Genomic DNA, 16,587 nt, shown 5'->3' on the forward strand with positions numbered 1-16,587 from the left:
GAGGGATTGGTAACACCGTCAACAAGCTAGCCTTTAAGGGAACGCTTACACGATGGGAACGTTTATTGATTTGAAAAGGTCATGAAATTGGTCAGGAATATGTCGGCTATTGCAATAAATCGTTTTTGACGAAGAGGTAAATATAGGATCACAGCATTGGACATTCACACGAAAGCATGATTCACCATTTCTCTCATAAAGGAGAGATCGTGTGCGTGTAGCAAAGTCGAAAACATTCTAGTTTTGCATTGGCTATTGAGAATTAAAAATAGAGCTACAATTACAAATGTATAACCCTAAGAAAGCTCAACCATCGCATGTCGTCATATAAATGACACAGAGAAACTCTGCGAAATGCAGGAATTCCAATTCAAATGTAATTCGTGAATTGTTTTATGCCCTAATTTTAAGTCTACTGTCTTGTCCGGTTTTCCTGAAAATTTTTCGGGACAAATCTATATCGCGAAGCAAGCCAAGCTCGGTATCCAGGCATTAGGCCATTTTTCGTGCTTATGAGACTGAATTCCCATTTGATATGAACTGAATTCAATTATGGTTGTATTTCATTCTAATTCGCCATGTAATTCAGTCCGCAAGTTTTTGCGAATTCAATAATTCTAATTCATATCTAATTTCGAAGGGAAAACTGTACGGTTATAATTCTATATAATTTGGACAAGCTAAAAACTTTCTACTTTGGCAATTCAGATTGTAACGTCATTATGTTATGTTGGAAATAACTTTGCTTTACCATGCTCTACATGCCAGCATGCATAGTAAGTTTATAGCTGTATGGAGCAGTCTAGAGTGTTAGATCTCTGAATTCCACGCACGCAATTCTCCACCAAATCGAGTGGCCCAAATTTACGTTCCTTAAAATCATTCAAGCTCTTATTGACTGCGAGATAGAAACACGCTGTTCTGCGCAAAGGAGAAAATATTCACGAAGGTCATAACCTTACTGTAAGGCTCGTGTATTTTCATGAATAAATTTGTTATGATGGATTACATAAATTTATTAAGTATACATAGCGCCCGTACGAATCCCGATACCGTGTTGTTACGTGGGATTCTCGAGTGTGAACCGCGTAATTGGATAAGAAAAATTGACACATGCCTCGCCAGGACATTAGCATGACAATGAATTGCCTAATGTACCCGATATCGTCTTTCCGACGGACAGATCGCTCTAGCAAGCTGCGACGCTTATGGATTGTAAATAAAACCCGGCGGGATCGGCAATTCACTGCAAATTTTCTGCGGTATTGGCTCCGAAACGGGCGCGCTGATAATCGCATTTCGCTGATGTATGATCGATTGCTGTTCGGAAAAATCGAATTATGTTTGCACCGTTTTCGGCGATAATTGAGCAAAATACGTTTATCTTCGGAGCGTCCAATCAACACCTGCTTACCCCGTCAATGCGACTCGGAAGAAGAACAGATAGCGGACATGGATTCTTTTTCTGAAAATCCTTTATTAAAATATCTAACAGAGATAAATTCAAAATGTGCGATACCACTATGGGCGGGGCTAGAATTAACGACGATATTCGGTTTCAACAATAAATCAATAAACAGCACTGTAGCCCCACAGGAAATATCCCGGCGATCAAAAATTTTGAAACACAAAAGAGCATTTGATATATAGGCGGTAATTCCCGAAGAATATGGTGCCTTCGACTTGCCGAGCATAAAATACATGCGGACGGATAGAAAGCAACGCTTTTACGATAGTCTTATTACAGTTTGGTGTCTGAAATATGATTTTCTCAGAATGGGGTGGTATTTATCCAATACATCCAGCCTGTTAATGAGTTTTTAGTATGAACTGCTTTCATTCATAAATGAGGCCTAAACTGGGTAATAAAGGTATATTCATTAGAATATATATTCCATACGCGAAAGTGGCATATCCTAAACTATATGTCCACTGGAATCCACGAGATAAAAATTATTCGAATAATTCAAGTATCATATTGGTTCTATTGGAAAAATATTTCAGACATTCACACATTATTTAATACTGCTAAGAAATTAAATGACATATTTCTCAACACAATTTCAAAAATCCAATTTAAATCGACCATATATATGAAGGGGGCAATAATGACATGAAAAGTGACCAGAGATGCTTTAAAACTGATCTGCACTCACGCATGGGCTACATACAACATTCATATCGTCAACAAAACAAAAAATTCTCACAGTATAACTTGGCATTTCCAAGGAAAAGGCTGCACACGCATGCGGGCGGTACGTAGTCTTTCGAAACGTGACCTACAACGACCTAGATCGTCATTCAACACCTTGCGGTCGGCTGGAAACGGTAGAAAACCGAAGTGTTATCCACGCACGACTTGTAAACTATTCGCTCGAAGGTGACAAAGATTTGATTTATTTCAGGCCTCATGGCTATCAATTTCACTATCAAGCTCGACGGAGCGTTTGAATTCCTCTCACGGACAATCTTTACCCTTAAAGAGATCACCATTCAACCATAATGCGATGCAAAAGTCAAGTTTGGCGAAAATATTGCAGCAAAGATCGATCGGACTCATGTAGAAAGTGTCATGCTATTGTACCATGTATTGCCAAAAACCAGTTCTCAAATTAGTATTATTTCAAATTTTACGATCGAATCATAACGGGACCTGGTATTATTAGGTTATTCATCTCCGGTTTCTGGCAGCACATCGGATTTGTCACTCATTCCACTTCGCACAACCACATCAGATCTACACATTTACACCAGGGCTCCTGAAACTGATATCAGCGAACTATTTCTAGGGGTCTATGAAAGGGAAATGTCGAAACAAATCATCGAGGAGTATGACTACCTGGTATAGTCGCTAGTTAACTGATTCGAGGTACAGAATTGCGGTTTAACTTGATGAGATGATCTCATTTTAGTCATGAAGTGGATATTCATACATTCGATGCCGAAATAACCCAAATCGACATTGAGCAACAAAGTAAAGTCCTTTTCTCAGTCATCGGCTACAAGGAATTTTGGGCGTACACGCAACGGCCCACAATACTTGAAGGGGCCCATGAGCAAAATAATTTACGGGCCCCTGGGCTATAGGAATGCAATGGATGGTTTCGTAAAACGGGCACAACCACTTGCCTCTGGTGCTAATACTGAAAATATAAAAGCCAGGCTTTACTCAATCATGAAGATCGGTTTCGCAAAACGCCGCAATAGGTTAAACAGAAAAAGAAATGAGTGAAAAACGAAGCAGTTTCTGTGACCCTGGAGGATAGCGGAGGGAATAGGTAATATGCGGAATTATGTCGTATACCTTATCGGGATAACGTCCAAGGTCATTGGAACCAATAGAACCAATAGCGCATTCTTCCGTACATAATACGGGTCTTGTATTTTGCATAGTGACCGCATAACCTACTGCGTCCATCGGCCGTCGTAAGAAAATCTTCGAAAATAATTCCTTGCGTGGTCGCACGATGTCGCCCGCGTGTAGAAGCCTCTTCGCTTTCTGTGAAGGCAAAAAGCGACTTAGCGTCGGTAGGCTACTCATCACACACACTAAGCGAAAACTGTGTATTCGCACCATACGGTGTTACACGACCACTGAACCAACCTATGAATTCAGGTATCCGGTTATCAGGGTGGCCAACCAATATTTTACCGGGCTTGGGGGCGAATGAACAACATTTTCTTATTTGTGTGATTCAATTTAATTATCGAACGGTTTTAGCCAATCATCATTAGCAATCGGTGTATTTCTTCGTATATAATAAATTGCTAGCATAATTGTTTTGATTATTTTGCGTAAGAGCCGGTTCTGATTGATTCAAAGCATTATCTTCAATCATACGCGCACATCTTTTTACGTACTTCATTCATGCTGATCTAATCTTTCATGCATCATTTGAATAAACTGTTGTTTTGGATTTATATCGCGGTATAATTCTGACGTCGGTTCAGCGTTTTTCTACCACCTTTTCGGTGAGAATACACATGCTTTCCGCTACTTCTGGAGAGGCGCAATGCGCGTCCGCGCTACGGTTTGATGCCAAGATGGACGGTATCCCTATCTCACGCCGCCTCTGATGGTGGATACGGTCTCATTACCGGTTTCACCCCATGACCAAAAGCTTACGTATAGAGCGAAACCATCGCCAGCGTCTCGCTGGCAAAAGTAAGCCGACGCCATTTTGTTGTCTAGTTCAAAGAGACTCGGGCTGATCGCGAGAGAAGCTGATCAACTCCAACCCTCAGGAACCCAGTCATGGAAAAGTCAAGGATTACACCGACCTAACCAAAATAACGGCTAATTAGGCGCTTTGACTGAATACGAAAATGGAAAATTTACGAGTCAGTAATAGTTCGGATTCAAGTTTCAACATCCGGAAAAAATACTCTCCGGGCAAGCAAGCAAAACAATCAAACCACACTGAAGAAACTAGAGGAAATGTCAGACAATTGACATTGAAGCTGTAGTCATAACATATAATCTTGGTAATCTGATTGATAGCAGAAATAGTATACATTATTGCATATAATACGCCATGCTAAACATGTGCACACTTATTTGTCTTCGCATGTCATCTGCAATATATGCAATTAATATAGTTCATGTTCATACAGTTCAAGCAGTTAATGTACAACCTAGAATGTGCGGTCACCAAAATGCGTTTCCAATTTAATGCAGTTCGATCGCTAGGACGTCAATCTCCTTTTAAGAATACCATCCTCCGTGTTTGCTCAAATAAAAGTCTAAAAGGGTGCGATTTCAAAACGCCCAGTTATGTCTACATTTCATCAATTAATATATATTCTTGCAAAGGAGCAAATCAGGTCGGCCCGCCATTCAGCGACCGCATCAAACGGAATTGAGACAATCGCAAGCCGCTGTTCTTTCATAAATTGCCTCGACGCTGTGTTACCAAAGTAGGTCTGACTGAATGACTTTTTCAGAGAGCGCCAATGCTTAAAGCTGGCCTTGTTTGCTGTGGTAAATAATGAGAGCGTTTCGTGTATTTGCTTTGGGAGTCGCGCCCCGGACACAAGTGTTCTTACAGAAGGGACTGCGAAATTATACAATGCCGGCAACGGGCGAGTTTCTGTCGGTAATAAAATTGCTGGCGGCGCAAAAAGGGAACAAACACAAAAATCCAGAAACTAAACAAAAATCGAGCACTTAATTGAATGGAATGACCGGCGGATCGTATAATTCGTTCGAGGTAACGGCTTATCGCCGTTTGACTGCCTTGTTGACCTTGAATAGGGTGATTAGCGAATCATATGTATCATTGAACGAACAAAGTCATATCATAGATGCCGGTCGTCCATGTCGAATGACACAAAACTAATGACAAAATGAAACAAAATGAAAAAAATATAGATTGTACAAATGATAACTAGCCAGCAAAATGGACAGCTGGATAACGTGGCGAAGAAGCCATCAATATCAAATTCATTATTTGTATCGCGGAAGTGAACACTGCTTGCAAAATACGAACTCGAAGCAAAAAGGATGTCGACAGGCAACGATATCTACACAGGCGCAGATCGACAAAGTACATATGTAAATTTAAAAAGCATTTCTTGATCACATTTTCGCCAAAGTTCGGGATATATTATAGGAAGAATTGCCGTAATTCCATAATCAATATCGTTTATGGTTAAACGTGGAAACGTAAACATTTCCACGAACGTTTCGACGTGACGATTGAGTTTATGCGATTCGAATACCAATTTTATATCCATTTCTATAGCGATCCCTAACACTGCCATTTTCTACATAGCATGGAGATATGCCCCACAATTATAAATATACAAAAAGCATAGAAAAACATGCTACACAGATCTTAAAATGCCGAGTTATGCTGACTATAGTCAAAACTAAAGTACCCGAGTTAATTGAGAAATAATTTCTGAGAGATCAAGATATGAGCACCCATTAAATGGCGGCTTATAGCCCTACGACGGATTTACGTGCAGACAAATTGAGCATTTGCCTATGACTCTCTGCTGACCAAAATTTCTTTCGAACGTAATTTATCCTTTCTAACGTAAAGGCAAATAAACTGATATGCTTTTATATATAATGATAAGAACCATTAAGTCCATGCATCAGATAACTAAATAGTTTAATAGATATAAAATAAATGAATATAATAGGCCAATGCCGCAGTCCGAAAGCACCCATACGTAATTCTACATGTCCTAAAATATACCCCAACCATGCGCCTCTCACATAATATGCGCTTTTAAGTCACAGTAATCTACCGGTCTTACTCTCCATCACAATATAGCCTCGCACAAGTGATGTTTAAATAATATGCTGCGATTGCGTGAGATTTGTGCTTGACAGTTGGCCCTTACGCTACCTCATAATTTTACCCTGAAATTCAACGCGCTGAGTCGCGTACCCGCATAAAATGGTGATCGATTCTAATTTACTCACACTACCATAAAATTGTATTTTGATTTTGTACGTATTGCCAATGTAAGCACTCGTTGGCTTTGGGGTGATGTGACAAGCATCGTGCGGACACCCAAGTCGGATTGGATAGCAATGGTAACTCAAATATAATTGCCAGTAAATATAAGTTCAACCTGTTCCGTCTGCCCCTTCATCATATACATGGAGATACGTAGGCGTGCATTTATTCCCTATATTACGAAGCCACTGTGAAATACTCAAGATACGCTCACCAAAGGATTATATTCACTTTTAAATTGCCCAAAATGGGTTCCGAAAATACTTTTGAAGAGTTTCAAACTCAAGTTTACGGTCCGTATCGAGTATACTCCAAACACTCTTTATGTATTCATACAGTCTGTGGAAAGCATTTTCTATTCACCCGCTAATCATAGTCATTATAATGTCAATGATTTGGAGAATGGTATGGGCTGCTCAATTTTTGAAGGCTAGTATTCCATGGAAATATCTATAACGCAGTGTCATACAAGATCATGGAAATTTTCATTGGATGTTACTATCGTTTCAAATTTCGGCCGTTGTACCAGCCGATGTCAAATCATATGCAATTCGCGAATAGATTTAATGTCCACATGTCCATGTCTTTGGTATCGTACACATCATGGCCTGTTCAAAACAGGAAATTATTAAATAGCCTATAGTCAGCATCCAGAGATGCTTACTAATAGCATTTACTGAGGTATCATACATATACACACTACACAGCACAAATACGCACCGCATTATTGAATTACTACATACAGTATATCATCTTTAGTGTAACGCGGTAAAACAAAATTGTGTTCAAAAGATATTACTAAATATAGAACGACAGGAAAATCATCATCAACTAAGTCGAAGCATGCCGCGCCAACGTTCTGGTGGCGATGCCAAAATTTTATTGCCGCGAAAAGGTCGATATGCAGAATTGGCAACAGCGTATTGGATCGTTCACATGCTCGATCTGGCAGTGAAGAAAAGCCTGATTCCCAGCGACGCGAAATATTATTCAAATATTGTTTGTCATTATGCGCAACCTTCCAATACCAGGCCCCCAACAATCGGGAGGCGATGGCGGATTCACATTCGCATATTTCACGGCAATGTGTATCGCATAATGGGAAAATTCTATACCGATCTAGATGTGTCGAAAATCTCTTACGCAAACACCTACTGCGACCACACTCCACGCAAATCACGTGACCCGGGTTTGTGTGAATACAATCTCCCTGATGTATACGAACGCCGAAACAATTGTAAGGTTCCCGCTTTGTTGTGATATATTTATTGCCTGCAATTTTAGCTGCCTTTGAACATTTTTATTCTGACCTGTATTGGGTTTCTCGGCAAACAATATGGCGTGATGTACAATGTATCTAAAATGACAGTGGTAACCCATTCATGTGGTCCGTGCTATGATCCACATTAAAAGCAGTGAAGTGATTTTATCAATGCACATAATGGATATATCGAGGATTTAACATGTAAGATAACCAGTTAGAGTGGAGGGGTAAGAATAATACGACAACATATCACAAAGGGTTGGGGTTCTTTGTAGTTTGCACCGAAATCCACCAAAATAAAAGTCGTCTTTTCATTCGATTAGTAAGTAGTCGGAAAATTGATCTCCGGACCAACATTGATACTCCGGCCCCGCAGTAAAAGGCTTTCTTATGTTTTGTTGATGTCTTTTAATAGTGGTAATATTTACTTGTAACACCCACACCCTTGTAAGAAAACACCGTACAATAGAATTGGAAAAGTGTGCGCAACATGACACCGCGCGAGTCTTCGGAGCAACAACTATAGCACTCGATTACTTAGTAAACAGCAAATTTATTTAACTCTACCACAAACAAAAATCGGATTATTCGAGATATTGCTTTATGCAGCACTGATGGTGTTTATGCGTTGTTCTTACAAACGCATTGAATTCGGATGCAGCCAGGTCTATACTAGCATGTAATACATAACTCTCGCATATTGAACTTGTAATCCATTTCAAAACGATATCTGGGAACAGGTTTCATCAAAATTTAGATTTTCATATTCTGTTTAATGATGTATAACTCTAACAGTACATTAAATCCAAATTAATCAAGTAGTGTAGCAATATCATATGTTTTGGAAAGTGTTTAGTATCACTGACAGATTTTGCTGTATACCTGTAGTTCACTGTCATACACTCGTCATTGGTGTCAATAGGACGTAGGATCTGCAAGAAACTGGAAAATGACTTTGCGGGATATTTTTATGATTCAATACTATTTGTGTAACTAATGCGGCATCGCGGTTTTGATCATATTTTTGTACAATACGAGATTGTACAGAAATTAGGAGTTAAGATTCCGTTATAACTGGTAGGTTTCAGATAGTTTCAGAATCAACGAACATCTATCAAGTGAAGTAGAGCAATGGTATAGCCTACTCAAAAGCGAATATCACGTGACCGGCTGGAACAAAACATTTATGGGGCAAATACTGACAACCGGAATGACTTAAAAAGGACGACGTGAAGAAGTCAATACCTATGATACCATGATCTCTTGAAGTGATTTTGATGGAAACATGGCAGCAATAAGGACAATAACTGTAAATATCTGCTTTCCAAACTTGGGATTATGATAGGTGATACACTAAACAGATTGATTGCATATTCATTACACACCCGGAATACTACCAATGTCAACTGGTTGTCAACTTCTGCATAACTATTACCAATGACCATAAGCCTAATTTTCCATAAACATTTTTTCAACATATCCATAGAAGTTGGCAGCTACGGAATAATAATAAAAAATAATGTTGTGGTGTAAATGACCATTACAGTCGAATGACACCATGAATATCACAAACCAACAGCATATTCATGATATAGTGGCACGATCTGCTTTTCCAGTTTAAGCGAATAAAAGTAAGGGTGTGGATATCTTGCAATCTCGCTAGCCGTATGACTAGCGCAGGGACAGGGGTGAATGAGTGGATTTAACGCAGACATTAGTCAAAAGCACATTCATATTTACGGGAATTATTAATTTCAAGGAGTGAAATAATTTATTCGAAATAGATTACGGTGTAGGAAGCCATATCACGTAAAGCACTATTGGTTCCCAAATGACAGTCTCAAGTATTGCAGTCATGAAAGTCAGACGAGGATCTGGATGGAAAGCGCGCTATTGATTGAATTTTTTGAACCAATTCAGTGCATACATATAACATAACATATATCGAACTCCTTCTTAGCCCAAGTGCTCAGATTTGTCTGTAATGTGGATCATTATAAATGGTGTCTCGTGATCTTGTGAATGTGAATTGTATGTTATAACGGGGATGATTTCACCTGATCTGCGGCCCCATAACGTGAGCAACTTTAGGCTGCATAAGACGAACACAATTTAGCTGTATCCTATGAATCCAATGATGTTGCGGTACCGTTAGGTATCACAGAGACTACTGCATGAAAGGCCAGGGATTAGATAATACCCTGTTAAACCATTGTGTTGCAATGCCACCTTTTCTACATCTGTCGCAACCCACGGAGTGTGGACGACTCATATCTATGGTATACCCTCCATTAGTACAACTATAGGCAACCTGTCCTGCAAGATGCTTTCGTTTCAAAAATGAATCAGTGATATTTATACGGTAGATAAGTGCAAACCAGAAGTTGCTTAAAATGACTCATGCTTAACACATATAGGCTTTTATGGGGCGTGAAAAAGCATTTGACTGACTTTTTGAAGTTGCAAATGCATTAATATACAATGAAACAGGTTCTGCAAACTCTATGGAGTAATCAATAAACTAGTCTTGTTCCAGGATACGCTTCATGTCATGTACAAAGGGCCATTTTTCACAATTCGCCATATACAACTTACACCTCACTCCGGCCCCACCAGTCTTATGTATTCACGCCTTTTACGGTGCTAATGCGACTACAGAGCTACCCTTCCCAAACGAACACTAACATCTTGATGAACAACCAATTAGCATGTCTGCCCGCCTTGTACCTCGTTTGAAATCAACTAATCAGCCCGTGTTGCGCATCACACCGTCCAATTAATATATGTATTGATACGCTTATTCAAGAATTATAACCCAAGCCCAGGTTCTGTCGTTTCATCGTACTCAATTCGTGGAGTATATAGCTCGCATTAATGCATATTTCCGTGGCTGCACAATGCGCATTGATTCATAATTATATTGATCTACTACGTATTGTTTGGCATCGGTTCCGAACAGTGTTTGCGATTGGGATTATAACAGCATAAAATTCAATAAGGACATCAACTATACATAATTTCTCAACCGTAGCATCCAACTAAACGGCGATGAGAACGGTACATTTGTAACACAGCGTACGCCCTTTATCATGATTGAGTTGACGGGGATAGGAACTATCATTTCAAATTTGTCATTCCTAGGAAATGAGTCTGCGCGGTTCATTTTTGATAAGGATTCCTCAAAACAGTGCACACTGTCTGCCAGTGAAAGTGGTAATCGAATGCGAAACGTCGGGGGTTATTTTGTTCAGGTGGTAGCTTTCGGAAACGTTGACTCGGCGAAATCCTTTTCAAGAGCCCGAGACACACGACTATCGTGCGGCGCAGACAATATTTTTATTGGCCCCACTATGCTCCCGAATATTTAATATCTCACTTGAGTTAAAACAACATTCGTTCCGATAATTGGACGGAGCCGTGTCGGTCAGCAGTCCGTCAAAAAAGTAACGCCATACATTAATCTACGTCATTCGTGAACTAATTCGATTTTACGGGAATAATAAGGACCTCACGTCGCTTTATTTGGCTTCCACTGGATAGCGACATAATACCGTATTGGTTTTTACTGCAATCTATCCTGTTAGTGCGGTTCCATCGTGTCTCCGTGAATGGTGTTAAGATTGGTGAGATATGATAATTTTCAGTCAAATGTATTTACCGATCAGTTTACTTACACATAAAACGGTCTGTGATTCGCGTTAGCCCAATGTAAAGACAGATTTTTGCAAGATTTGGTGTACGCACGACTAATTCAAAGTTATCGGTATATAGTCCAGAACGATACACCTTCGTCGAATTCGACAAAATAACAGAAACCTTCCGTTCTTGATCGGGTAAATGTTAAAGTAGCAATAGTATATGTTGTGCTACATCTATATGTAACTCTGTTGTAACTTAACACCGCCCAACGAGATACAAGACATATCAATTGTCCGGTGAAAGTGTCTTCAGGAAATTGACTATTTTAAATTAACCAACGTCCAAGATTCCACTGTTCATGATGATAGATCAGTTTTCGTTGCATAGAGTCGATCTAGAAAGAGTCATATGTCCTGGAATTAAATTCTAATATGAATGTGCAATACTAAATTAATATCATACCAACATGTGACATGTATGTGTGACTTGTCGCATAAGGATATGTTCACGAATACGGGTCAAACGTTTATAGAAAGTTCAAAACCGACGACCTACATAGACCAATAGAAACTGCTTCTTGTCAACGCTATATAGTTCCCATGGCTTTGTTGCGGCACTCAAAGCCGACAAATCGCAAAGCAAATACGATGCTATCTCTCGCAGCGGAGTCAGACAAAATGGCGTCACCGTGGCCAGGCCATGGACGACATTGAATTTGTGCGAGCTACATATCAAATATCTCTCTGACTATAAACTGTATACTTGTATACTAAACAATCTTTTTTACTATAATTTCTCGGAATATCGAATACCACTGAATCCTGTTTCACGAAGTTAGCAATCATGTTATATTTCATACCATAACCATTTTATTAGGTAGATATGCGTTGAATGCAACAAAAATGCATTCATGTTGTATGATAACTGCGGGAAATAGGTAATCAAAAAATTATACTTACGCAGAGTTGAAAATAGAGGTGATTGTGTTTATACAAGCAATTAAAGATGCAAAATAATGAACAGTAATGCGACAGATTGCGAAAAAAAAAACATAAGTAACACAAGCCACAACGCGGGTTAGAATGCAGTCATTGAATTGCACTCAAAGGAAATTAATTTTCGGATAACACAGTTATGCGAGTCAGCAGCCAAATAATAGTAGGTATTACGAAAATGCGTCGAAATAGCGAACATGCGATCGCGAAGATTCGAAACGAATACAAATCGAGCGACATGCAACGCGGACTTGAATACGACTCAGCGGAGGCACAAACCTTGCATGTTGTATGTACGCCACGATGTTAGGGCGGTTAATACGCGTTTTACATACAGTAGAACATCGCCTTAAGACATGGCAGTATTAGAAGTACCATGCTGAGGTACGCACCCTTGATAATAAGCTTCGTTGATCCCTTCTTCCATCGTACCATGGGCGATGCTGGGCGGATGTTGCAGTCCGTTTGCGGAGTCAAGCGCGTATTGCATTTGATAATATTGCTGGTGAGGGTGGTTTTCGTTAGGAGAAGACGATATCCTAGCGATATTATTTGACGAATGCGTCGCTGCTGAGTTAGATCCATGGCCCGAGTCTGGGGTTGAAGTCGGCCTTGCCACTTCAAGATTTGACAGTGCTTGAGCACTAGCGGTGTGTCCCGGGTTACTATACTGCTGAGCGTATTGCACCATTTCGTGATAAGCACGCATGTCCTTATTGTGCGTTTCCACGTCACCAGCATTCATTAGGCCCCGGATCGAAAAAGGATGACTAAAAGAATGTGGGAAATGAGCGTACTGAGAATGGTGCCCAGGGTGCTGCCCGGGGGGTAAGTGACTCAAATAAAACGGATGAGGCGCGTAGGGCACCGTGGAGTCGCTCTTACTGTGAGACAAACTTTCGTGATGATGGGTCATTTCGTTTGCGACTGAACTGTTCTGCATTGAGGCGTTGTGAGGCGCTTGTGGCGACTCTGGATGGTGGCGTGGGTCTACGATATGACCTTGGTGAGGGTGTTGCATCGGATGCATGCGTGACGACGCGTCTTCTATGGGTGGGTAGGAAGGTTGCGGATGCCTTTGATGGGGTTGATGTTCGATTCTATCCATGGGAGAGGCTTCTTCTATAGATTCGACTGAGGTACTTGCTTGCTGACCTTCCCGTGACGGCGCCTTATCTTGTTCACAGCTACCGGGTTGACTACTCGGCGTCCCAGGCCGCGAGCCATGGTTACTAGGGGTGGCCGGAGGCGAACCATGGTCCATGTCCAAATGCGGAAGATTAGACATATCGTTGCCGCCCTTACTGCCGTTTTTTCCGGGACCCTTCTTGGGGCATTTGAAACGTTTTTGTCGCCTCAAATAACAACCGTTTTCGAACATGTTATGCGCGTCTTCGTGCAGGGACCAGTATGATCCCTTTCCAGGTTTGTCCGGAGATCTTGCTACCTTAACAAAGCAGTCGTTGAATGACAAGCTGTGACGGATTGAATTCTGCCATCGCTGCTGATTCTGTCTGTAGAACGGGAATAAGTCCATAATCCACTGGTATATTTCACTCAGAGTCATCATTTTCGATTTGGAGGACTGTAGAGCCATGGTAATGAGTGAGATATAGCTGTAAGGCGGTTTGGCGTGGGTGTAATTTCTTCTGTAACCTTTATCCGGGCGGCGATTGAAACTCACTGGTACCATTGAGGGAAATCCGACAGCTGCGTTCATGCCAGGGTGGTATGCGGCACCCATCCCTGCCACCGCCATTTGCGTAGCGTGAGGAGAAGCGTGTACCCCTGCCGCTGAGTTCATGCCGTTCAAAGCCCCACCGGCGAACGCTTGGTTCATCGGTGTCGGGTTTCCGGTAAGAGATATCGGATTGATCGAATTCCCGTACGAGGATTGCATCGGGTTCACCATATTCTGCATGCTGACTCCGTATGGTTGCTGGAAGGGTTGATACTTCGGTGGTGACGAAAGCATCATAATGTTGTTAGCAGATGGAGCCGGGTACGCCACTTTCTCTGCGTTGTCTTGGCGACAATAGCGGTGGTTTAGTCGTTTCTAAACTTTAACTGGTACAAGTAGAAGATATTGACGCTCTGGAAAAAAATGGCGGATAGGTAAATCTCGATTCTAAATATTTCACGAAAATACAGTCCCTGTACAGTCTCAGTCAACATAGAAATTGTGTCTAATGCGAATTCGTAATCCAAGCGCAATCTGATCTGACACGTATACCCGCGATATTCACCAAATATACCCCTGCGGAAAGCGATGTTTCAACAGTACAATCTGAAACACAACACCCAGTCTATTCTGGATTACAAGTGCTTCTCTTCTTTTCGCGAACGCACGAAACGCGAACAACTCTCACGAAAATATGCGTTCTCATGTCGGCTATACGCACAAGTTCCTGACAGTTTCGTCCGCGGTAAATTGCGGCGAAAATATTGCAATTCTCAGCAAAATGCTGATCACTTTATACCTCTTTGGATACGCAACGCACTAAATCTTACGAATATAAAATTCTTGGAGAACCTGCAGCGAAGACTTGCTATACTTGAATTGTACCAAGTACCTGTTTCCACTCTGGATAACTCAATTGATGTGGTCGGGAGAATGACTCCGCGCACAATAAAAGCCACGGCGCGCATTTTTTCTTTCGCTCTATCGCGTTTGGTTTGTTTAATCTAGCCGTGGCTTCTCCGCGACCCTCTGATTCGGTGCACTTGAAAGGGGTTGATGGTAGCGCCGCGTTGCGGCTCGCGCATCGCTTTCACTGATTGTCGCAGATAACGGATAGCCGATATCGGCAGACAGGGGGAGATCAAAAGAGTTGGCCGAACCATATTTTCGTCGATTGTTACAAAATTAGTCTGCCGGTGTTTAAATACTTGACATTATCGACAGATTAACGTTTATAGAATTTACTACAAAGCCATTAGTCGTATGGCGAAAATTACCGAGTCCAATCAGTAGATATGGGTGCAAGACAATTAGGAAATTCATTTTATATCATTAATGCATGTGGTAAGCTTGATGACTTCGAAGTCTTCCAGATCAACGTCTTGACAATACTTTTTAGCTTTACATAATTCAAAGTAACGGCCCGAACCACAATTTGATAAGGCAAATGATCACACAAATTCACTCAACATGTTGGTAACGCATTATTTCGCGTAAATTAAACCACAGACTACACGCCAAACACCGTATCGAGCCGCATACTGGAATGTTTTATACAAATATGTACATATCCGAATAATTAGTTGTTTCCACGCAATCGGGTAAGCCAAGTGTAAGTTTGTCGAACGCCGTCTTGATGTTTTGAGCATATTTGCCCCGAATTTTCATTACCAACACATTAAACGATGTCAAGTATTTACTCGCAGAGCCACATCATATTTACGTACGACTTGGGAAACAGCCCTCAGCCAACTAGTATTTATGTTCCATGCCAAAGCAAATTTGTAGTGCCGGCACGTGCTGAAGCAAACGTAATTTATACACACGATCGATAGAGAATGATTTGCAGCAGACGTATATGTTAACGGTTAGAGATACCGTTGTTAGCTTGCAAGTCAAAGTGTTGGAATTCCGATGGGTGCTGAGATCTATTTTAAGCATAGCGATCCGTGACTGAAACACCTCATATAATGGAAGAAACGTGTAGCCTCTGTCAAAGTATTACGCGACGTATTCGTCAGATATTTTCGCCACGAAAATACAATATTCAGTCTCACCGAAAGAGCTACACGAAGTCATTCTATCAGTGCGCCGAATCGCTGAGTCTTATCGTCGTTCTTGGGCGCTATCGTGCGGTCATTTGTCGGTAATTATGCTTACCTCGGAAATTATTCACTCAGCGTTTCCTTTCCGATTCAGAGACGGATTTGCAGAACTCGTCACCCACTGCTATGATATTATGTCGGCAAACAAACCGTATCTGTCACGAAATGAATGTAACAAAACCTGTACGGCGACACTTCCGCGAGTTGCTACAACGTGTTACAAGCTTGCGTCGATTTACCGACGACTAATGAGTCGGCCGTGTCGTTGCAGACATAATAGGATACATATTTGATCTTATATGCGTTAGGAATCACCTAATCTGTAATCTAAATATAGTACGTAGCGCCTAGCACATCTGTTCGTCTTGATTATTCAAATGTTTGTATGTAGGTACGTCATATTTAGGGAAAGAATTACTGATGTTTAAAA

The 16,587-nt window shown here is 40.9% G+C and overlaps 1 protein-coding gene across 2 annotated transcripts; it reads right to left on the reverse strand.

Moving 5' to 3' along the window:
* Positions 1 to 1,457: 1,457 nt before the first annotated feature.
* On the reverse strand, positions 1,458 to 14,940 carry LOC145444319 (uncharacterized). 2 transcript variants are annotated; one of them, XR_013916651.1, is made up of 2 exons: positions 4,127 to 14,937; positions 1,458 to 3,499 (listed from the first exon to the last, which is right to left on the reverse strand). XR_013916651.1 is itself a non-coding variant. In XM_080322263.1 (2 exons), exons 1-2 carry the CDS (start codon positions 14,347 to 14,349, stop codon positions 3,406 to 3,408), a joined length of 1,680 nt encoding a protein of 559 aa, XP_080178389.1. In that variant the 5' UTR covers positions 14,350 to 14,940; the 3' UTR covers positions 1,458 to 3,405. The 2 variants fall into 2 exon arrangements, 1 of the variants encoding a protein (XP_080178389.1); XM_080322263.1 differs by having other exon boundaries at positions 12,764 to 14,940.
* Between the last annotated feature and the right edge of the window lie 1,647 nt (positions 14,941 to 16,587).

The sequence above is a fragment of the Botryllus schlosseri genome, chromosome 8 (assembly GCF_051294905.1).
Source record: "Botryllus schlosseri isolate E-star chromosome 8, Bs_hap1, whole genome shotgun sequence".
Taxonomy (NCBI): domain Eukaryota; kingdom Metazoa; phylum Chordata; class Ascidiacea; order Stolidobranchia; family Styelidae; genus Botryllus; species Botryllus schlosseri.